General features: G+C 44.6%; 1 protein-coding gene across 4 annotated transcripts in view; it reads right to left on the bottom strand.

The window, feature by feature from the left end:
- Positions 1-24,207, bottom strand: part of ANOS1 (anosmin 1) — a 183,998-nt gene that overhangs the window by 139,510 nt on the left and 20,281 nt on the right. For all 4 annotated transcript variants that reach the window (XM_027608023.2, XM_027608026.2, XM_027608022.2 and 1 more), the window contains exon 2: positions 9,121-9,168. In XM_027608023.2, coding sequence (XP_027463824.1) covers positions 9,121-9,168 — 48 coding nt within the window. The remainder of the gene's footprint in view (positions 1-9,120; positions 9,169-24,207) is intronic.

The raw sequence follows: 24,207 nt of genomic DNA, 5'->3' as shown, positions 1-24,207 counted from the left end.
TTCACAATTTTTGCTGGCTCTAATAATCCCATTTCAACAATGAATTTTCAAAAACTGTGATTTTTTTTCTCTGACATTTTCTTACTACTATTGTTTATCATGCATTCACTCAAAATTCTTCACACAATGTTCCATAAATGATGTTAGAAACTGTCCGTTTTTGTTTGAATACATCAAGATATGTCTTTGTATCGAGAGAAGAAAGCATTTTATTGTTTTGTTTAAGTTTGGTTTTGCATACGTGAATGCCACGGCATAGAACAGACTGGCAAACTATCACAAATGGCCAAATCCAGCCTGGCACCTGTTTTTGTACAGCTGGTGAGCTAAGAATTGTTTTTACATTTTTAAATGGTTGGGAAGAAATAAAATTTCATGACATGTGAAAATGACATGAAATTCAAATTTCAGTGTCCATAAATAAAGTTTTATTGGAACACAGCCACACTCTTTTGTTGATGTATCATCGGTCACTGATTTCCTGTTACAATGGCAGAGTTGATCGTTGCCGCAGAAAGCTTATGAGCTGCAAAAGATGGAAACAGTTACTATCCGGCCTCTACTGCTGACCCCTGGCATAAAGGACGAGACACGAATTACAATGTGTGTGTGGAGAATGAGCTTCCCTACACCAACAAGCCCTTCGGCTCCGTTCCGACACCATCTATCTGGTGATGGCATGGGGTCCCACAGCGAAGGGCTCAGTCCGGGAAGACTGTGTTCCTCCTACCAGCTCAGCTCGTCATCTCTGCTTCTGACCAGGAGATTCCCACAACCCCCTCCTGGAGTTCAAGGGATCTCCTAGAGTGGCGCACAGAACTCAGAGAAATACGTCACTTACCAGATCGCCAGCTTATGAGAAGGGATGTCAGTCAGGAAGAGCTAGACAGAGGAGGTTCACGGGGCCAGGCATGGGGAAAGAGCGCGAGGCTTCCGTGTCCTCTCCAGCGACACCGCTCCTCCCGGCACCACTGTCCCAGCGCACGTTCATCAGCCTGGAGGCCCTCCTAAACCCTCCTCTTGCGTTTCTACAGAGGCTTCATTACCTAGGCACACGATGAAATCACTGGCCGTCGAAGACCGAACTCCCGCCCTTCTCCCCTCCCCGGAGGTCTGGGGGTGAGATCAGAAGTCCTAACGTTCTAGGCCCGTCGTTGGCTCCACTGGCGACCGGCCTCCATTCTTGAGGTGCTTTCCAAACGTCACCTCATTACTATAACAAAAGACATCTTTACCGTTCTCTCCATTTAGGGAATTTCAAGGGTTTTAGGAGTTCTGCGCCAGAAATGGGGACAAAGACCAAAAATGTATGTATTACAAATCACAGTATCACAGTACTGTGCTTAATACAATGTCCCATTGAGGGAACGCCTGGGCGGCTCCGTTGGTTAAGCATCGGCCTTCAGCTCAGGTCATGATCTCAGGGTCCCTGGGATCGAGCCCCGGCTCAGCGGCGAGCCTGCTTCGCCCTTTCCCTCTACACCACTCCCACTGATGCTCTCGCTCTCACTCTCTCGAATAAATAAAATCTTTAAAATAGAATGAAACTCAAAAAGAAAAGATAATCTTGACATGATAGAATGGTTCACGAAAACAGTCTTGACTTCTCCACTGAGACAAAATACCAGAATATCTTGCCCACCAATTCAAATCTCCTGGCAAATGCTCCAAAATCACCCCTAAACTGGTCTTCAGAGAAATTACACCCAGAGGAAAATAGGTTCTGAGAATAAGGCCTTCCACTGAGATGGAGGTTGCCTTTGGCAGGATACATCTGTGCCTTAGGGTTAGATTCCCCAACTGCACTTCGGAAGAATCCCTAAAGTCCTCCTAGCTTCAGAATTCTTCTGTCCATCCTTCCTATAAAGAGTGACCCCAATGGTGGGCGTCCCTCACCTTCCCTCACCACCACACATCTAACTCCTACCACAATCCTAACATCCAGAAGTCAGGGGCTCATTCCAACAGTTCTGCCCTTTGTAGCTAAATACTGCCATCCAGGTGAGTCCTGAGTTGCGGGCTGTGAAAACCCCCAAGGAGTGGGCAGAATCTAAGAGGAACAGCCTCACTTGCATATAATAACCAATTAATGCATGAGTTCAGAGGGAAATCCGAGTGGTAGAAAGGGGAGAGAGCTAGAACAGGGAAAGAATTATGGGATCAGCAGAGAGCAAAAGAAGGATGGATCCTAAAAATGCACAAATACCCTAGCTGGTGAGATAAGGAGAAGGTGGGCTGGGGGCTACGGGCCTGTCGACACAAAACTGGGGACTCTTAAGGGATCCTGTGCCTGTTTTTTTTTTTTTTAAAGGAATGAAGATTTTTAAAAGGGGGATTTGCTCAGCAAGCTAAAAAGGTAAAAAGTAAGAGCAAAGACCAAATGTGATGTTATATTAAGCACGAGGGCCTGGGATATAGGACATGGTCAATGAGTATTTGTTGAAATTGAAATAATCAAACTCTATTGGAACTAAATGAACTGTATTTCAAGCAAATGTTAAAATAAAAACATAAATGAACGGCCTGAACAGCCATCCCATTGCAATATATGGGGCAAAATTAGGAAATTTACACTATATTTGGTATAGAAAAATGTGTTAAGAGACAAATTAAAAGAAGTTCTTAAAATAATGTACATTGTCAAAATTGAACTTTTTTTTTTTATTATTTATTTGAGAGAGAGAGACACAGCGAGAGAGGGAACACAAGCCGGGGGAGTGGGAGAGGGAGAAGCGGGCTTCCCGCGGAGCAGGGAGCCCGACGCGGGGCTCGATCCCAGGACCCCGGGACCGTGACCCGAGCCGAAGGCAGACGCTTAACCAACGGAGCCACCCAGGCGCCCCCCAAACTGAACTTTTTACTTGGATGATATCTTTTTAGGTTTTTATAGCACCACAATAATATCTCATCCCCAAAAGTATTTGGGACTGCTTGGATGAAAACATTAAGACTAAAATGGATCACAAAGATTAGTTACATAGAATAGAAAAATGCCTCTTTTATGCCAAAGGCATATGTTTAGGGTCTTAATTAGAAACAGATAATCTTAATTTTTTTTTAGATTTTATTTAAATTCAAGTTAGTTAACATATAGCACATTATTAGTTTCAGGGGTAGAACTTAATGCTTCGTCAGTTGCATAGAACACCCAGTGCTCATCATATCCCGTGCCCCCCTTAATGCCCATCACCCAGCTACCCCATCCCCCCACCCACCTCCCCTCCAGGAACCCTCAGTGTGTTCCCTAGAGTTAGAGTTTCCTATGGTTTGCCTCCCAGATGATCTTACTATTTAGTTACTACTAAAAGTGAAGTTCTAAGAGTAAGTTATTCTAAAAGGTATCGTTTTTTGGTAGATTTGGCATATTTAGAAAGTTTGCCCCAAATCGTCCTAGACTGACACTGAGCTCAGATGTGAACTTCGCCAACAGTTTATTTTGGAGTGCCCCGTAGCAAACCACGTTCCCCCGACCCATGTGTTCCTCTCAAAGTGAGCAACCGCCTCATGCAGGAATTTCTAAGGCATCTGTTTCCCCAGGCATCTGCTGTGATCCCCGAATGAAGCTGAAACAGGAGGGGTGGGGGGGGCGGCGGGGTCATCTTTAGACAACATCTTGTTACCTTCGCACTGGACAATGCAGATGGGAAAGCAAGGAGAAGACAAGATTCTTTCTTTCCCTAGAGTTGGGTCACAATGTTTTCAGGAAGTTCTACATTTCACAGTAGCCCTAAGAGTGTTTTGGGACAAACCCAGAGCACCAGAAGAATCCACTGCTACATTGAGCAGAAGATCTTTCATACTATTCTTACGGTTCTATGATGCTTCAAATGTGTAGGGTGTATAATGGGAAAACCACAGGCTTCGGATTCCATCAGAACTCAGTTCAAATTCCATCTCTGGTACTTGCTAGTACTTAGCAGCCAAGTGACATCGTACAAAGGTCATCAAACCCTCCTAAGCATCTGTGAAACAGAGATGGGCACGCCAATTACAAAGTCAAGATTAGGTTCAGTGGCACACAAGTGCATCTTCATACAACAACAAAAATTAAAAAAAAAAAAGTTACTTTAAGTAACACAAAAAGTTATCTGTCTTTGACGTTCAAATAATGTGAGAAGTCCAAGACTTGTAATGGGGGCTCCCCAGTATCAAAGACCCAAACACCTTCTATCTTTCTTATTGGTTATTCTCAGACTTGCCTCCATCGTCAAGGCTAACTCATGGACCAAGACAGCTGCTGGAGCCCCTGCCATTGGTCTGCCTCCTAAACAGCAGAGGACAGAAAAGGGGAAGAGCCAACGAGAACATTTTGTAGCTAAATCAGTTCCTTTTAGAGAGGCACTTCAAAAGTCCTTCACAATTATTCCAATTGCATTTAATGGGCTTGAAATACTTTAGATGGCCATATTTAACAGCAAATAAGCTTTGGGAAATGTAGATGCTTAATTCTAGATGGCAATGTGCTCAGGTGAGGAACTAGGTTTTGGTTAGAACAGAGACTGGATTAGAAGGCAGAGAGCAATCCACCCACCTACATTAGTGAGTATATGGGGAGAATTAGAATTCCTACAGGCACCAAGCCCCTACAGCACTCCACACACACCACATGCCCAGTAAATTATACCTTTATTTTCTGTCATATAAAAAAGTTAAACTGCTGAAAATAGACCCGTGTTCTTAATTTCTTTTATAACTGCCAAAATGCACGGACCAGGGTTCTCAACCTTGGCAATACCGACACTTAGACCAGACAACTCTTGCGGTGCAGGGCTGTCCTGGGGGCTTTGTGGGTTGTTTATCAGCATCCTGACCTCCACCCACCTGATGCCTGTGACCCTCCAACACCACTTGTGACAACCAAAAATGTCTCCAGCCATTGCTAAACGTCCCCTTGGGAGCAAAATCACCCCAGGCTGAGAACCACTGCCTAAACCTACGCTGGACAATAGGTCACTGCTCTATGTGATCTACAAGTTGAATGGTGCTAAAGACCCTTGAGTTTGTAATGCTGACTTCATTATGGAAAACTGAGTATAGGACAAAGATGTACATTTTCCAAATGAGTAATAAATAATCTTGCTAAGTTACATAGATATAAAATGGATTATGTATTACTTTTTTTGGAAAGGTAATGCAGTAAAGATGTGCTTTGCGGGAGGAAAAAATGTAATGCACAGGCTTTATTCATTCACTCCTTCATCACGAATATTTGTTGAGCAACTAGTATGTGCCAAACAGCATTCTAAGCTACAAGAGGAGAGGACACCACAGTCGACAAAGAAGGAAGAGTCAGTGCCCTCAAAGAGCTTACTTTCTGGTGAAGGAGACAGAGTCTGAGAGAGAAAGCAAGAACTCTATAACGTCACGTGTCAGGGTGCAAACGAAGCATGTAATGGCGGGGAGGGGGTGATCTGGGAACGCAAGGTTGAGAAGGTGCACGTGTGCTGAGGTGTGAATGAGGGGAGGGGGGACCTGGGTGTCTCTCTGAGAAAGGGGAGCTCCGGGTGGGGGTAAAAGTAGGAGGAGATGAGGTAGGGGAGACAGAGTGATGGAGACACAGGGCCAGTGTCTGGGTCTGAGCAAGACGGAGAGATACCAAAGGTGTAAGGTGGAGAGCCGCATGACTCAGCTTAGATGGCTAGAGGGTCTTTCCAGGAGCCCTGTGGAGATGACATTGTTTGGGGCAGAAGCAGCAGCTTGGAGACACAACAGGACGCTTGTGGATGGGCCGGGCAGGAGGTGACAGCACACTGGACAAGGGGCGGGGGTGGGGGCACTTAGATGGGAGGAACAGATCATATTTGTAGATGGCAGCCAGACAGGATGAGCGCGTGTGGTTTCTACACAACATTATGTAATCCTTATCTTTTAAAACATATTCAGAAAGTTATATCATTATTACTTCCAGGTTTTATTTGTTCCTTGTCTGTCCCAATATTTCCTCAAAACGGGTTTTCAAGTTGTTGATCTCCGGGCAGCAGGATGGAGAAGGCAGCGTTCCAAACTCCGGCACGCACACCTCCCCACCCCCCAACCCCTTTGCTGAGGGATTCCAGAACTATTATCAAATAGGTATGTGCCTGAATGTCCCCATCTGTAAAATGGAGTTACCATCACTCACGCTTCATCTCATCAACCTAAAGAAGAAGAGCCAAAGACTCTATAGGTTCCCCAAATCTCGAAAGAAATGCAAACCGTACTTAGCTGCAAACGTATCCGCGGTGATCATACCCAAAGGAGACAAATTTTGATTAGCATGTAAGATTCATTCCCGAAGATTCAGACTAAAGACAACCCTTAAACTTAGGTCAGCTTTGTACTGTACTCCAAAGTTTCTGTTGGGGTTAGCTGTGACTTATTAATGCATTCTTTGCTTCCAGGCAAAAGGAACGGATTTCTTTTCTTGTGAAATGCAGTCTCTCATGTCAGCCTTGATCACTGAGAAGATATGGTGTAACAACCTGCAGTCCTGGTGGGGGACCGGGGGGGGGAGGGGGTCTTTAAGGAGGACACTTAAAAACATAGTTCACATGAAACTTTTCCATGCAAATTTCTTTTAAATGGATAAAAAAGAATTTCTTAATGGAAGAAGGAGGAAAGGGGCTGCTTAAATGAGACAGAATACTGGTAATTCATGTAATTCATTTCTCCCCAAGATTTAGTAAGTCGGAGCTAAGCAAAGCTTACTTTCATCACATTATTTCACATTTCACCTAAGAATTCTGTTCCATTTTTAATAATATGCCTGCGTATTAAATGACATAATGTGTGCATGGATGTTGGAATGGATCGTTATAATCAAGTTTTTGGTTTAGGAATATTATTCTACAATCATGGACTGTGAGATAATGTGTTTTAAAGACCTTTCAAAACAATAATGTTCTTCATAAATATGCAATTTCAGCATTATGTGTTGCTCACAAAAATCTTAGTTATGAAATAAAGGACTGTATCGATTTTAAGTCTAATAGTCATGTTTTTGTTTTGTTTTAAAGATTTTATTTATTTATTTGACAGGGAGAGACACAGCGAGAGAGGGAACACAAGCAGGGGGAGCGGGAGAGGGAGAAGCAGGCCTCCCCCCTGCTCCGAGCAGGGAGCCCGATGCGGGGCTCGATCCCAGGACCCTGGGACCATGACCTGAGCCGAAGGCAGACGCTTAACGACTGAGCCACCCAGGCACCCCTAATAGTCATGTTGATGAAATGAATCTCATCAAACACTATTAGGATCCCAGAGTTGCCAATATTTTCAGCCAGTAGTAAACTTTAGTTATTTATATACCACATATGACAAACACACACACACACACACGTATACATATTACATATATTCTTTTTTAAAAAGTTGCAATGTTTTGGGATTGCGGTAAAATGTACACTATTACATGTATGAATGAATATAATGACAACTTCAGAGTGTGTGTGGACAGCGAGGAATACTCAAAAATAGAAAAGAGACTTTTTAATTTAAAGAGTCAAATGATTTAACCAGCAATTCTAAAAGTTTTGCAAGCAGTTCCAACTTGCGCGTGGATGGGTGGGCGCAGTTTCTGCAAACATCCACCTAGTTCTCCAACATCGGCTGAGTGTCCTACAAATTAACTCACTTCTGACTCTACCTGGTGACCGTGTCAGATCCCATGGGTTAAGGGCTTGGTCCCACAGGCTGCTCCCCACCCCTCTGCCGTGCCCTCCCCCACCCCCACTTCAATGCCAATCACAAGTCCCAGATGTCACCTGTGCTTTTTGCCTAACCTGCTGTAGATGGGAGGGTCCCAATGACCCCCTCGTCGGCTTCCATTCATTTGCTAGGGTGGCTCAGCAGAACACACAAGCAACACTTTACTTACCAGATCACTTTAGATGGGTTTATTCTTTAGGGATATTAGCTCAGGAGCAGGCAGATGGAAGAGATGCACAGGGCCAGGCACGGGGAAATGGCAGGGAGCTTCCAGGGACACCACCTGTCCCCAGATCTGCATCTGCACTTGTTTCATACGTGGGAGCCCTCCGAACCCCCTCCTTTTTTGTTTCGCTTTAAATGGAGGCCTCACTATCTAGGCATGATCGATTAAATCATTGGCCATTGGTGACTGAATCAACCTCTAGCTCTCTCCCCTCCCTGGAAATCAGGGAGTGGTCCTGAAAGGTCCAACCCTCTATTCAGGGTTGGTTCTGCCTAGTAACCAGCCCCCATCCTTAGCTGTGTTCCAAAAGTCACCTCATTCACATAAACCCCACTGTGGTGGAAAGGGGCTTGTTATGAGTAACAAGACACTCATTCACCCCTGAGGCTCCAGTGGGATTTTAGAAGCTGAGGGACAAGACACCAAATGTAACAAAAGATGGTCCCCTTGCTCTTATTGCTCAGAAAGTCGCAAGGGGGGAGGGAGGGGCGCCTGGGTGGCTCAGTTATTAAGCGTCTGCCTTCGGCTCAGGTCACGGTCCCGGGGTCCTGGGATCGAGCCCCGCGTCGGGCTCCCTGCTCCGTGGGAAGCCTGCTTCTCCCTCTCCCCCTCCCCCTGCTTGTGTTCCTGCTCTCACTGTCTCTCTCTGTCAAATAAATAAATAAAATCTTAGAAAAAAAAAAAAGAAAGTCCCAAGGGTTTGGGGAGCTGTGAGCCAGGAACCGTGGAAAAAGATCAAATATATGAAGAGTATATTCTCATCATCTGAATGAATATGTACATGTCTTATAAATCACAATATCACAAATTCCTACAAACAAAACTACATACAAAATAGCTTAAGTGTAAGTAGAATGCAGTAAATCTTCTGGTCTAACCAAAAGATGTTTTCTCCTTAAAATGTTTTTGGATTAAAAAATTAGAGAGAGAGAAATAAGGCAATATATAGAAAAACTGATATGTGTATCTTGATTGCAGTGGTGGGTAAACTAATTGAATCTACAAGTGATAAAATGTCATAGGATGATACACGTACATTGTACCAATGTCAATTTCCTGCTTTTGACATTGTCCTACAAATCTGGGAAGTGTAACTTTTGGTGGAAACTGGATGAAGAATATGTGTAATTTCTCTGCAACTTCCTCTGACTCTAGAATTATTCCAAAATTAAAGGTTTTTAGAAATATTGATACAGTTGTAGGGAACATACCTTAGAACATTGCTTGTGATTCTGGCACCAAATCAGGGAACCATTGTTCTGCAAAAAGAAAAAGAAATATTGGCTCATTGAGTCATTTTCTAACTGATAACTAAATACTGTATCATTTTTCAATATCGTCCTTAACAAAAGACCAATTTTGCCACCCTGATGTTCTCTCTTCCCAAAATAGAAAATGGGTTTCTAATGTAAGTCCAATTTCATCCTTGACTTCATGATAGAAACAGAAACACATGAAATAAAGATTTCAAGCTGCCTAAAAGGAAAAGTGTCTGAGCCACCTCTCCTGGTGTGCTGAGCTATGAGATGCAGACCAGCAGGAAAATGAACGCTAGACATTTCTCCCGCAGTAAGCAGTTTTGGTAAATTTACAAGTCAGAGGCTTTTCATCTCAACCCATTCACAGTAGTAAGAGTTTGAGCTTGGGAGTCAGCTTTTACCGAAAAGCCTTCTCTTTCCCTATCACCGGATGTGTGACTGTGGACAAGGGACTTGCTATCCCTGTAGCTCAGTTTATCCATCTGTAAAATGTAACACTATCTCATGCATGAGGTCACTGGCATAAGGAAACAATACACATACACCACTTAGCATGGCTCGATAATTCACTCAGTATGGAAGAAATATCAGAACTATGGTTCATTGTATCTAACACCCACATTTCTGCGGGGAAGCCTGTCATTCCCCATGACTAACACCTTGGTCATGACTTCTCCTTTGGCTGGGATATGTTATGTCACAGTGTGTGAGGCTGGGGTGGTTGGTCTCTTACTATCTCTTACTGGAGATGTCTTACTGGTATCTCTTACCGGAGAGAGTAAGAGCCATCAACCCGTATGGTTTATTGTGAATTTTGAGAACATCATCTTCTATCCAGAGAACAGGAGTGTTACATCTGTCCTCTGTTCATCAGAGAAAAGAAAATTAAACCAATATATCTTTTTAAAAATATTTTTATAACAAGTCCCTGGAGATAGAATTCATACATGTGAAGCGCACTTCATTTAAAGTATACACACCAATGGTTTGTACTAAGAAGTATATTCTAAATACTGAGAAGTGTATTCACAAGGCCGTGCAACCATCACCACTATCTAATTGTTGAACACTGTCACCAACCCCAGAAAGAAACTTGGATCCATCAGCAGTCAGTCACTCTCCCAACTCCCTCCCTCTACCCCTTGGCAACCACTGATTTACTCTCCTTCTCTGTAGAGTTGACCGATTCTGGAAATTTCGTGTAAATGGAATTGTAGAGCACGTGGCCTTTTGTGTCTAGATTCTTCCACGTGGCATCACGGTTCACATCTGGCTAAACGGTACCGTGTTCTGCTTTGCCTATATTGCCGCGAAAATCAGTACTTCCTTCCTTTTTGTCTGATTTCATCGTATGGATAGATCACATTTCTCTCTTCTACTCCCAAGAATCTATCTTAATATATCCCACTTCCAGTAATGTATCTTCATAATGTAGGATTCCCACTGAATCCATCTCAACTGCATAGGATCAGAAAGTTTCCGCCGCTGGGCTCAGATCGTCGGGCTAAAAGCCCGCAGCCCCGTGTGAAAGCTTCAGCTATGAAACCTACCATATGGCCCTAACTCTCCTTTGCAGCCTTGCATCCCCAAAACCACAACTCAGACCTACAATTTCAGCTAATCTGGCATTAACCTTCCAGTCCCCCGACTGACCTCTGCACATCCTCAGTGCACCCTCAGCTCTCGCTACATCTCAAGGTTCACTGGACGGACAAAAAGGACCAAAGCTGGGGAGGTATGTGAACAGCCTGGGAGGAGGTGAAGTATGATTTTTGGCAGGGTTTACATCAGAGAAATAAGTAGACTGGGTAGACGCCAAAGCCGGACAAATAGTGGCCATGGTTTAATGACTGGGAATGAAGGGTTAGCAGAAACGGTGCGAGAAAGCAAGCATTATGTGCAGATCAAGACGCTTCAAGGGAGCCCCTGGCTTGGTGACAAACTCAAAGTGCACAGGGCGATCAGGCAGGCTCAGGTGTGATCATCCAGACATGGTGACAACAGCAAAAGGCTGAGGTCAGACACTTAGAGGTTCATTGCGGAAAAGCTGAGAGCGGCGTCCAAGGCAGCTCTGGAGAGCTTCCTACGTGAGGCCCACCTCCCCATCTCCCCGGCGAGGGTCCTGTGCAAGGCGGGCTCTTGCTGGCACTTCCCAGGACCACACCCATCGGAGCACGTCTGGGCCCCAACCCGAGTGCTCCGTGCTCATCGCCCAGGGACGGAGAGCAGGGAGGTACCTCCCAAAGAGACTCCGGGCTGAAATGAGTGAACGTGGATCTTGGAGACTGGGTCAAGGCCAGTTTCTAAAGCAACACAACCTCTTTACCAGGGCCATGGTCTGAGGGCCGTCACCCCCCTGGCGCCAGGTTAGAAGGCCCCGCCCCTGGTGCGGGGAACCTTGACACAGCGCAGCTTCTGCCTCTTTCCCTCCCAATCTTTTCTTGTCTTGGACAGAAGACAGGAAAGGGGCCTCCTGGCCCCTCCAGGGCCTCTGGAGGACATACATGAGATGGGGAGGTGGGCCCCACGTAGGAAGCTCTCCAAAGCTGCGTGGGACGCTGCTCCCAGCTCTTCCGTAATGCACCTCTAACTGCCTCTGCACTTGCCCCACGGCTCTTGAGACGTGCACCCCACCCTCTCTTGCCTTAGGATAGATTTATTTAAGCCAGCTCCTCAACAGGAGCTCCTTTTTCCTCTTTGCCCGAAGGCTTCACACGAGCCAGTGGACCAGCCTCTGGCTCTCACAGAGATGGTTTCCATCCCAGGCCACGTGAGGCAGACAGGGGCTGCAGGGTAGACATGGCAGTTGCTGCCGGCCCCGAGGGAGTGGCAGAGGAAGTATTACTAGTGGGGAGGGGTACGTCTTTGCCAGGATTGTCATCGATCGAAATTACGGTTATACTATCGACCACACCTTCGTAGCAGGCCCTTGCTCTGGCGTTCGCCATATTCAGCCCACGTGCACATCCCACGCGATGACATCAACTTCATCTACCCATTTTACAGTTGAGAAACGGGGACTCACAGAAGCCAAGTAAAACATCCACAGCCATGAAGCAAATGGTTACGCACCGCGGGGACACCACAATGAGGAAGGGTTCCGTGAAACAAGGGGTGAGCTTTACGGTGGGTTTTGCAGGAATCTCCAGAGTCAGAATCTTGGGAGGAGGGGTAAGGATTGCTTAGGATGGTCCTGAGTATCATAGGTTCAGCAAGCAGCAGATCAGATTGATGAGTTGGAACAGAACAGGACAGGAGAGGAGGGTGGGTCCATAGATAGAAAGCGGATTACAGTGGATTTGGACTTATTGCTAGAAATAAAATTTGTTATGGACTAAATCTGAGAGAATTAAAAAAAAAAAAATAGAGGATAGGAGAAGTCACGTATCTGGCACACCTCGATTCAGTTCCCTTTTGTTTCCTTTGACTGTAGGTAAAATGGCCAAACCTCAACAACAAAACACCAAGAATGGAGCAGAGCCTGCCTTCCGGCTGTACCTGTCAAACCAGTAACTGTAGAGCCTCTCTGCTAAGCTGTTTACATTGGGGGGGGGGGGGGGCGGAATTAACATCAGTGCATTTCCTCAACCAAAGCATTTTTGTTTGAAGCAAAATTTCCCACTAATCATAAAATGAGAAGCCCCAAATATATGGGGCAATAGGAAGCAAGCATGAAAGATTATTATGGTGGTAATCGTTTTTTTGTTGTTTTTCTCACTGAAGATAGTATGACCTAGAATGCTTGGAAGGATCAAAAACATAATCCACGTAAAGTATTTAGCAAAATGTTTGCAACAGAGTTAGATGTCAGAAAGAAAGTCCATTACGTTTGCCGTTATGATTGTTTTCAGGAGTGGGGGAGTAAATTCTGTACTTAAAATCTCCCAGTTCCTCTGTATAACATAGTCCAATCTTATTAGTGAGGCTCAGAAGAAGGGAGCCCACCATGTTTTTCTCCTTTGATGGTAACCATCTTGCCACGTTTGCCAGTGAGTGGGGAAAGGTATTATTTTCGGTTTAATTTCCTTCCGCCATGTGTATTTCCTTCAGCGTGAACTGTCTGTGCATTTTACCATGTCTATTTTAGATTGTTTAACCTTATCAACTGCAGCAGTGCCAATTAGATTTAATACTCATTTGTCTATAATAGGTGCTGTAAACATTTTCCAGTGATCATTTGTCTTTTGAATTTATTCATGTTTTCTCTCCATGCAGAAAATTTCTATCCACAGACACACACACACACACACACACACACACACACGTGCGCGTACATAGATATGTCTGTCTACAATTTCCTTTTTGGGTTTTAGGTTTCCTGTCTTTCTTAAAACATTCCTACCCCCCGCCCCGCCCCCGTCAAGGTTTTGCAGCTGTACTTTGCTTTTGCCTTTATCAATCAGCATTTGCCATACTATTTATCTCGACAAAGAACTTCTAAGAACCCTGCCTAATGGCATCAAGGATGTTGGTAAACCCCTGATTAACTCCAGCTACTGTGTTTCAGCCAGGTGCACATACACTGAACCATCCAACTACACTGCTCACCTGTAACGCTCTCTGAGCAGAAGAGCAATGGAAAAATACAAGAATCCAGTACATTTCAACATCTTGCCCCGGGGGGACGTTCTTAGATTACAATAGCCTTCACCAGTTAAGCCACTTGACAACAAAAATAAAATACAGTATTTGCAATCAAGTCTTGTTCTGGCTTAAAGCCAGCAAAGATAAAGAGTCAAAGTACATCAGACAAGAAAGGCGTTTGCCTTTTGAATCATTACTGTAACCTCCAGGTAGGATCAGACAGTGGGACTTTTGTAATTATATAAAGATTACATCCTGTATTTTATTGGTTTAACTAGATCAAACATGAATGCTAGTCAATCCAACTTTCAAAGAGTTTATGTAAGTTCAATCAGCTGCACCCAGACATTATTTCAATGACATTTTCAAAGTCTCTCCATTTCTAGCTTTTTGCTTTTTTCCCCTTACAGAAAAATAATTCTTCAAAAGCTTCAAGTAAAGAAAACAAACACTTCATTCACTGAAAGCCAACCCATAAGGAAAGGATAAAGATAAATGAAAACTAGCTATCTAGATACAATCATTTGAAAAAAGGAAAGAGAGCTAGAACAGATCCCACATTTTCTTTAACATAACCAGGTGTAGGCGTGGAACAAGGACTAATCGGCAGTTTTGCAAACACAACACTAAACGATTGTCCAACTGCAGGATAGAACATTTGGAAACCGAAACTATCCCAGAAAACCCACCATAGACCAAATGTTTACCATTCAACCCTATGAAACGACAAATAATCAGCTTTGACTTTCAGTTGACAATTTTGATCTCCTATTAAACGTAAGTTTCTTGGGACGCCTGAGTGGCGCAGACGGTTAAGCATCTGCCTTCGGCTCAGGTCATGGTCCCGGGGTCCTGGGATCCAGCCCCGCATCGGGCTCCCTGCTCCGCGGGAAGCCTGCCTCTCCCTCTCCCGCTCCCACTGCTTGTGTTCCCTCTCTCGCTGTCTCTCTCTCTCTGTCAAATAAATAAAATCTTTTTAGAAATAAAAAATAAAAATAAATGTAAGTTTTTTTTTGTTTGTTTGTTTTGTTTTTTAAATGAAGGCACGGAGGGGCGCCCGGCTGGCTCGGCTGAAGAGCGTGCAACTCTTGATCTCAGGGTGGTGAGTTCAAGCCCCATTACTTAAATAAACAGAACTTAAATAAAAAATTTAAAAAGGTAAAATAAAGGTATGGATTAAAATTTATGAACTCATTTTCATCCAGAATATTTTCCTATTAATTTGGAACCATGGAATAATATACTTAATAGAGAGTGGAAGAGAAGGGCATTGGGAGGAGGCATTTCTGTGGCTTGAAATGTGTTTTTGTTGTTTTTTTTTTTTTTAAATGAATCCTTGCTAGTGATCATCTCGACTATAGATTTCATTCAAAATATTTCTCAGGACGCCTCTATGTATATCACTAAGTGAGAAAAGCTAATCTGGAAAGGCTCCATGCTGTAGGATTCCAAGTATATAACCTTCCCCAAAAGGCAAAACTAAGGAGATGGTAGAAGGGTCATTGGCAGGCAGGGCAGAGGTAGGGTGAGGATAAAAGATGGAGCAGAAAGGATTTCGAAGGCAGGGAAAATACTCTGACATCATAATGGCGGATCCATGTCTATCCATTTGTCACAACCCACAGGACGTACACCACCAGGAGGGAACCCTAACGTGAACTATGGACTACGGGGAGAACCGTGTGTCACTGGAGGTTCACGGACGTAGCAAACGGACCACGAGGGAGGGATGCTCATCACAGGGCAGGGCTATGCATGTGTGGGGACAGGCAGTCTCCACCACGGTGTACTTTCTATTCAGTTTCGCTGGGAACCTGAAACTACTCTAAAAAATAAAATCTACTTCAAAGGAGAAGGAAAGAAAACAAGCTTTGTGTTTATATTTGTTGTTCCTAAGTAGGACTTCTTTCAAATGTTATGGATCACCCTCCGTAAACAAATGGCCTTTCACCTCCCCCCCCCCGCGCCCCCCCCACTGTGTGTCAGAAAATTCTCTCTGGATTCTACCAGAGTCACATTGAACTGAATTCTCTAGAACTGTCGGCCATCCAACACGTGTCTCTCCGCAGACGCCCAGCCCTTCCCTATGCCCAGTGCTTGGAATGCACGCCTGGCCACACTGTCTTTGTTTCACTTCTTCACGCCCAGCAGCTTGCGAATAACAACCTTTGAAAGTCCCGTCCTTTCACCCAGAACGTGTGCCCCCACCAGGGCAGGCCCCATGCATCCTTTGGGTCACTGAAAACGCCACTTCTTTCGGGAAGCCTTCCACGACCCCTACACCCTTTCCCAGATCCCCTGTGACACACACTCTTGCCAGCTCCTTGCACTTCCCTTCCAAAATGCTCTACCACGGTGGACACGTATAAGTGTGTTATTTTTAATGATCATCTGCCTGAAAACATGTTAAAGACAGAGTCTGTCCGTATCTCCTGCTTACCATTGGCTCCCTGACCACCTTAACAAATACTATTGATTAAATAAATGAATGGACTAGGGAGTCATACAAGAAGTTTACACTTGAATCATTAGGTCGTAAGGACCTGAAAAGAATGAAATTAAGTAGACTGAGCTGTGCAAATTTTGTTCACCTTCTCTGAGGAGGAGCTTTTAGGTTCATTATTTTGTTTCCTATAGAGTTCAAGAGACCCAGCATTGCAATATCAAAAATGGAACAAAAAACTTGCGTTCAGAATCAAATACAAATTATTTTAGAAATAATCATGCTAATCATCTTTTTACAGATGCACATAATTAAAGTTATCTAAAGAAAATTTATAGCACAGCAAGTGCCAGACTATGCCATATGGGAAAACATTTTATTAACATGTTACTATGAATTTTGACAAGGAATATTCTAATGAGTTCTATATGTGGGAGAGCATTAGATCAAGACAGAAGTTTTACTCCTTAGTGTCCCTATGAGAAAGAAGGGTGGGACCCACCACCGGATCAGAAGTACTGGCTTCTCTTAGGACATCTCGGGCAACGGTCCACTCGCTTCAGTGCCCTCCATGAGGGCATGCTAATTACGGGATGCACTCTTGCCAGCTAGGATTTCAGACAGGTACTCCCTAAGCCATATTTGGTATTACAATGTGTATTTTCAGGAGACAATTCTAGAAAGGTGGGCCATCTCCACGGCATCACATAAAACTCCGGAAGGTTTCAAGACGGAATAAATGATTTGTGCCGAAACAAATCCAGCCTTAAGTAGGTTTAGAGGGAGCATTAAAGGTAATAACCAGAATTTAGTAAATGACTCGCTTTACAAAGTAAGGGAAGCATGAGAAGAGTACCTCCTACAAATCGAACAGCTAAAGTACTGTTGATAGGAAACCTGAACAATAAAGAAACGTCTCTATAAATGTCACTCTCCTTCACTGCTTCCTAGTCATTACTCTGAAATGTTTACTTCATGTGTCAATTGTGTGTGAGTTCTTCCCATCCCAGGAACCTCTCCACCAATCGCCACACTGACTTGTCCGGAAAATAAACACATGCTTGTGGAATAAAGCGGCGAGTCCCGCGGGGCAGAGGCTTTGGGTTCGTTGTGTAGGAAGGACCAACCCCTTCCCCAACGTGTGTGTTGTAGGCGGCCACACCTACGTCGGTTCCCAAGCCTTTCCTTGAAGCCTTCCCGACTTTAATAATTTGTTTGTGTCTGAGTGATGTTGAGAAAGACCAGACTGGGAAGAGGAGAGGAGGAGGAGCAGTGTAGGGGAAGAAGTGGACGGAACAGGGAAGAAAGGAAGAGTCCGCAAAGTCTGGAGTAAGTAGCGTGTTGGGTCTTTGGGCATAAACAGGAGATTTGAAGACTCTTTTAAATATAAAATGATGTAAGAACAGATTTCAATGTAAAAGCAGATTTTGTTTTTGACATCAAGAGGCACAGGCAAATCTGCACTGTTTCAGATCATTGCAGCCCAAGCTCACAGAAAGCCGCTGGCAGGAGGAATGCCACTAGCTCAGTGGGCTGCACATCAGTGGGCCCTCCAGCAGGTGTCTGAATGCAGAGACGGCAGTGTCTGAACCTCGGATGCCATGTTTGCTCATGTAGCTTCGGCTCAGTCTCCACGGCAACCACCGGGACTGTCCAGTCTGGGATGGGGGTCCCCACTAACACTGGAGAACCCCAGCCACACCTGCTATAATCCACAGTAATTAGAGACAAAGCACAGAAAGAAAAGATTGGCGGCAATGAGAGGAGCGATGAGCTCTGGAGAAAAGATTAATGCCCAGGATCCACTTTTTGGGACATAGAACACGTCCTTCCAACAACCTTAGGCAAAACTGTGAGACGCTGTGCTTCACTGAGACACACAACCTGACCGTCGTCTTTCCCCAACTGTGGTGAATGTGATACCATGACTGCTGACCAGTCACAGGGGTCAACATCTCACACACGAGAACCTGGTCACAGCTGCGCATGCTGTCATCTGTTCAACTAACTTTTGTACGTTGCTGCTTCTACACACGTTGGCTTTAACTGCCATTTAAAATGTGACTGATAGAGAGGCGCCTGGGTGACTCAGTTGGTCGGGCATCTGCCCTCGGCTCAGGTCATGATCTCAGAGTCCTGGGATCGAGGCCCGCATCAGGATCCCTGCTCAGCGGGGAGACTGCTTCTCCCTCTCCCCCTGCCCCTGCTCCTTCTCTCTCTCTGTCTCTAATGAATAAATAAAACCTTTAAAAAATATTTTTAAAAAATAAAATGTGATTAATATAATTAGACAATCATTTGTCATTGAAAGGGAAAACTGTGGTATATGCAAAAACGCAAACGAAGAAACGAAGAAGAGCGCCTGGGTGGCTCAGTTGATTAAGCGCCTGCCTTCGGCTCAGGTCCATGATCCCAGGGTCCTGGAATCGAGTCCCACATCCGGCTCCCTGCTCGGCGGGGAGCCTGCTTCTCCCTCTCCCTCTGCCTGCCACTTTCCCTGCTTGTGCTGTCAAATAAATAAATAAAATCATAAAAAAAAAAGAAAAGAAAATGAAGAAGTGTCGCAAATACACACTGCCACAAGACTGAACTTTCCTATTTTCTTGCAGCTAATAACTAATACCTTACAGGATTCAAGCAAGCAATACAACACAGATGAAGCTGTGTCACGTGATTACTGGTAAGTGAACAAAAGGAGGCACAAAATGCAGGTGAACACAAAAGAAATCACCAAAACTCCTGGACAAAATAAAAGGTATTATGAAACAACAAGATAGTAGTGGGACCAAATGAGGTTTCTTTTTTTTTTTTTTTTTAAGATTTTATTTATTTATCTGACTAACAGAGAGAGAGAGAGCGCACAAGCAGCGGGAGCAGGAGAGAGAGAGGCAGGCTTTCCGCTGAGCAGGGAGCCTGATGCAGGACTTGATCCCAGGACCCTGAGATCATGGCCTGAGCTGAAGGCAGATGCTTAACCTACCAAGCCACCCAGGTGCCTCCAAACGATGCTTCTTTTATGAAAGACCATCATTGAGCCTGTGTCATGATTTTAATTTTTTTTTTTATTTATTTCTTAGGGTTGCATAAAAATGGATTTTCCACCCATGGTTTCTTAGGTTCATTAAAATCTCTTCTATAAATTCATGCTGGCCCTCTACAAACCCCCTTTCTTCTCCATACTGACACATCTTGATAGTTACTTTTGGAGGCGGCCCCTGCGTTCCCTAACCTGCATTCAAGAAATGATTAGTGACTTCTTAAACTGATCCACACGTTACAGAAAGTGAGCCTGTGATTATAAAGAATGAAGTATTTATTACCAGTGGCTATATGGAGGTCTGCCCAGACCACAAAAAGATAAACTCAATGTGACTTTCGATTACCTCTAACATCAAACGTGCATACAGAACTTCTACAGACATGAATTGGGACGGAAGAAGCTTCTGTGCTATTTGTTTTTCTCAATGAAATCAGAACCGAGGTAATTTTCCAAAAGAACTGAGTTGGAGGAGGGGCTGGACGAGAGTGATGAACCTTGGGATTAGCGGCTGAAGGAACATGGGAGCTGAAGTAAGTAGAAGTATCCTGGCAGGACTGGTGGGTGGTGTAGACGTTTACCTGAGGTTGAGAGCTATGGGGATTCACAGGAACACCAGTCTACATGATTGTGTGATTTTTTTTTTAATATTTCATTTATTTATTTGAGCAAGAGACAGCACGAGCAGGGGGAACGGCAGAGGACAAGCGGACTTCCCACCAAGCACAGAGCCGGATCCCAGGACTCGGGGATCATGACCTGAGCCAAACTCAGACACCCAACTGACTGGGCCACCCAGGCGCCCCAGACTGTGTGATTTTCTCTAGCAGTACCCACCACTGAAATGACACGTCCAAGAAGGCAGCTTTAGGGCTTGATGGACTCAGAGTTAGAAATCTGCAGCCAGAGACTAGCCAAAGGGTAAAAAAAAAAATAAAGCTATTGACCAAAAAACAAAAACAAAACAAAATTTAGGGGCGCCTGGGTGGCTCAGTCATTAAGCATCTGCCTTCGGCTCAGGTCATGATCCCAGGGTCCTGGGATCGAGCCCCGCATCGGGCTCCCTGCTCGGCAGGAAGCCTGCTTCTCCCTCTCCCGCTCCCCCTGCTTGTGTTCCTGCTCTCGCTATCTATCTCTCTGTCAAATAAAAAAAAAAAAAATCTTAAAAAAAAAAAAACACCAAAATTAAAATGATACATCATGGGTTGTAGACAGGACTCCACAAGAAATTAAAAGAGGGAGGGCCAGTGCAACAGTGCTTCCAACATTGGGGGTTCAAAGAACCACCTGCGGAATCTCTTAGACATTGAGGTTCTCTGGGACAGACTCAGTGGATCTAGGTGTGACCCTGGAATCTGTAGATCGACAGATGCCCCAAATGTTTCTTAGAATGTGACACTTGTGGTAAACTCTAGGACAACAGATTGTCTGAATCTTGACGGATTACGGAGTGAAAGTCTGGTGATGAGAGATACAGAGCAGGTGTAGAGCAGACCAGTTGTAGAAAGCAAATAAAAGCATGAAAATGGTAAGTGTCTTACGGTCAGAGTGGAAAAGTGCGGCTTAAAATGTGTAAGGGAGAAGAGTTCCTGCGGACGATAGGTCCCTGGTGTGCCAACAGTTGGAACCGTTTCGACCCCAAAGGGAGAATTTTATTACACAAAAGAGTAAATTGTCGGTAGCGAATCCCGTCCTGCACCACCCAGACGTCCCCACGCCTCCACGGCAGAAATGAACATTCCTCCTGAGAGTGCTGAGTGTGGACAGTTCATAGCCAAACTCCACCTTTCCCCACCTGGAAACCGTACTCGGTGGAAGAGACGTTACCTAACCCACGCCACACTCCAGGGAGAAGCTCACATCGAGTGACTGGTCTGGTCGATGCTGTGGTACAAAGGACCAGCCTCCTTGTCGCAGTCAGGAAAACTTCCAAGACATGCCCAGCTCCAGATCATGCTGTGATGTCCATGCCAGCCCAACTCCTGCCCTGTGCGGCGTCTGATCCTGGGAACATCACCCGGTAAAGTTCTGAGCTCACATCTCCAAAGCTTAGAACATGCCTCATGAATAACACAACCTATGAGAATCAATCGCCTTCCCATATACGTCCAGGAGGAAAGAACAAATTTTCTCTAATTGGAGAGGCTTTTGGAAAAAGCCAAGTTACAATAAAGCCAAGTAGGTAGGAAGCATAGCTCTTGAAAAGGGTGAGGGTGTTGAAGGAATTAACCAAGTGGTAGCAGGTAGAAGTGAGCCCTTGCGGTGCAGAAGATGGAGGTGGAACCACGGGAACAGCAGGTGAGCTGGCGAACATTCTCAGAGCCCAAGGACAGTTCTCGTTAAGTCCCCACAAGCTCTGTCTCAGTGGCCCGAGCTAGCTGAGGATGCATGACAGCTTCGCTTCCTGAAACTAAGAGAACTGTATTCTCTTGAAAGTGCTCACCAAAGAAAAACCTAGCGTCGTTTCGATAGGTTTCAACTTGTTTTGGGGTGGTTATTTTTCATTTGTGCATTTTAAAAGCAACTTTGTGGTGAGGCTGTGTACCAAACATTTGAAAGAACAAGAGAAATCCTTTTCTTAAAACACATGTCAGCACCATTCCAAAGCTCCTGTGAGGAGTTAAAGTCATTATCAAAGCAGAAAAAAAATGCAAGAGCAACGTGGAAAAACAATTTAAACACACAACAATTCTTAATTACGTCCTTTGCTGGAGTTCTCTGGAGAGGCCAGGCTGGGATGCAAATTTACAAGTCGCTGAAGTGTACTTTAACCCTTAATGACTAGCAATATTTAGGAGGCTTCTTTGGTCTTTTCTTTCCCTAATTCTTGTTGCTGCTGCTGCTGCTGTGTCTTTACTGTAGGATGTTTTAAACATGAACAAAACAGAAAAATTCATCAAGAGAAATTCTGGCAAAATCTGAAAGCACGCAGCCGGCCGCTAGAACCATGATGTCATCAGCTCTCTTCGTTACATCAGGATTCAACTCTGCCCTACCTGGCAGTGTGCAAATGCTGCCCTTACTCACAGCAACTGGAAACCACTTTATGAGTAGATCAAAATGTTGCGAGGGCGTTTAGAATTCTGACTTCTCCACAGGTAATCAGCTGAGCAGCATAGGATTCCAGACCTCTCTGAGACCTTCTACATATGACTAACATCACCTCTGTGCAAAGCATTTGCTCCAGTGGGCATTTCAGTCAAGCCCTCTCAAAGTGTAAGGTCTATCCAAATACGGCCAAGCTGTTCTCTAAACACAACCAGGACAAGAAAAGGGACTCAAAATGTGTTTCTAAATACCCACTCAAAATGTGTGTAAACTGTAGAATTCTGACTCACATGATACCATTAACATTACAAATCACTGAAGACCTTCTGAGGGTCCTTTAACCCATCTTCTTGCTGAAAACAAGACAAATCTAACTCGTTAATGACCTGTAATCGTCTTATAGTATAAGGAACTTTCCAAGGGAAAGAGTTTCAGCATCTCGGTAATATGCTACCCTGTTCTGAGTTTTCCATCCCCGAATCCCCACTGAAACCTCTCAAAAGCACACAGAGCAAAGGAGTGCCGAGTTATTAAAGTTCAGACTTTCCGCATGCTAATAGCCTCTCCTCTAAGCATCCCGTGATAGCACTAAACCTCAAAACCACCCCGCCTAGGACTCTCTGGACACACGGGGTTACTCATTGCTGTGGATTTGAATCACATGTGAAAGCCATCAGCAATACTGGTAACACAAGACTCTAAGGAACATTCTAGATCATTGTGAGAATTGCGAGAGTTAAGAGAGACTCAAGCCCAACGTTCTCCCTGTGTACATGAAGACACCGGAGCCCAGGAAGGCTAAAAATGTGCAACCCATTGCTGATTCAAACAAAAAGAGTATTCTGATAGAAAGCATGCCTAACTTGGAGTCACAAGAACCTATTGCACATTCCAGGTCCCTTATAAAATGCAAGCTTTTGAAAAGAAATCAATTTCTTCTTTTCTAAAATGACAAGAAGAGTGTTTCTGTAAGATGGACACAGAGATATTTATGAAGACCATCTGTGATCATCTCCAGTCAAAGTGGTAGTCTAGCTGGCAAGATGCAAAATCCATCAATATGAATGATTTGCACATAAGAGGTGACTGTTAATAATTTAGAAGGTCTCAGAGAGGTCTGGAGTCCTGGGTGGCTCATGTAATTAACTATGGAGATGTCAGAATTCCAAGAGCCCTTAAGAAGTTTTGATATAATCAGGAAAAAAATGGTTTTCCATTGCTTATGAGTAAGATCAATCTTATGAATCTCTACATTATTTGGTTGTTTCAAGTCTTTCCAAAGGCACAATAGCCATGTAAAGCATAAAATCAGTACAGTTCTTCAACGCAGTGCTGCACTAAATTAAATTCATAACCCATAACCCCCTTTTGGAAAACATGAAAACCCAGTAACATCGAACACTATTTCTTTCGGGTTCCTGCACCCAATTCCAACGTGGGATGAGCTGTGGGATTCCCACCCCACCAAGAAGCTCTCAGACATCAGCAGGGTGTGGGACAACTTAACTCAATTCTGACACTGTCCACTCAGAGCTAGCATCAGATTCCACAGGCAGAGGGCTCAGGTCTCCACGACTGCCCCCCGCCTCCTCTTCAGAGGCCAATCGTCAAGTGCAGATTATTACCTGTGCTTCTGAGCACCATGCTGAAGACCCAAGCTTCCAACAACCCCCTCCTTGGGTTTGACTGATTTTCTAGAGCAGCTCACAGAAAGAGGAACGTTTTACTAGGTGACTGTTTTTTAATAAAAGGTGGTACCTCAGGAACAACCAGATAGAAGAGAAACTTCGGGCAAGGCATGGGGAAAGGGGGTGGAGCCTTCAGGCCCTCTCCAGGCTCCAGGTTCCTCACCTCCGTGTGTTCACCAGCCCAGGAGCTCTCTAGACCCTCCTCTGTTGGGTTTTTCCGGAGGCTTCATGACATAGGC

The sequence above is a fragment of the Zalophus californianus genome, chromosome X (genome assembly GCF_009762305.2).
Source record: "Zalophus californianus isolate mZalCal1 chromosome X, mZalCal1.pri.v2, whole genome shotgun sequence".
Lineage (NCBI taxonomy): Eukaryota > Metazoa > Chordata > Mammalia > Carnivora > Otariidae > Zalophus > Zalophus californianus.
The sequence above is the reverse complement of the archived record's forward strand: the minus strand, read 5'-3'. Positions and strand labels throughout refer to the sequence as shown.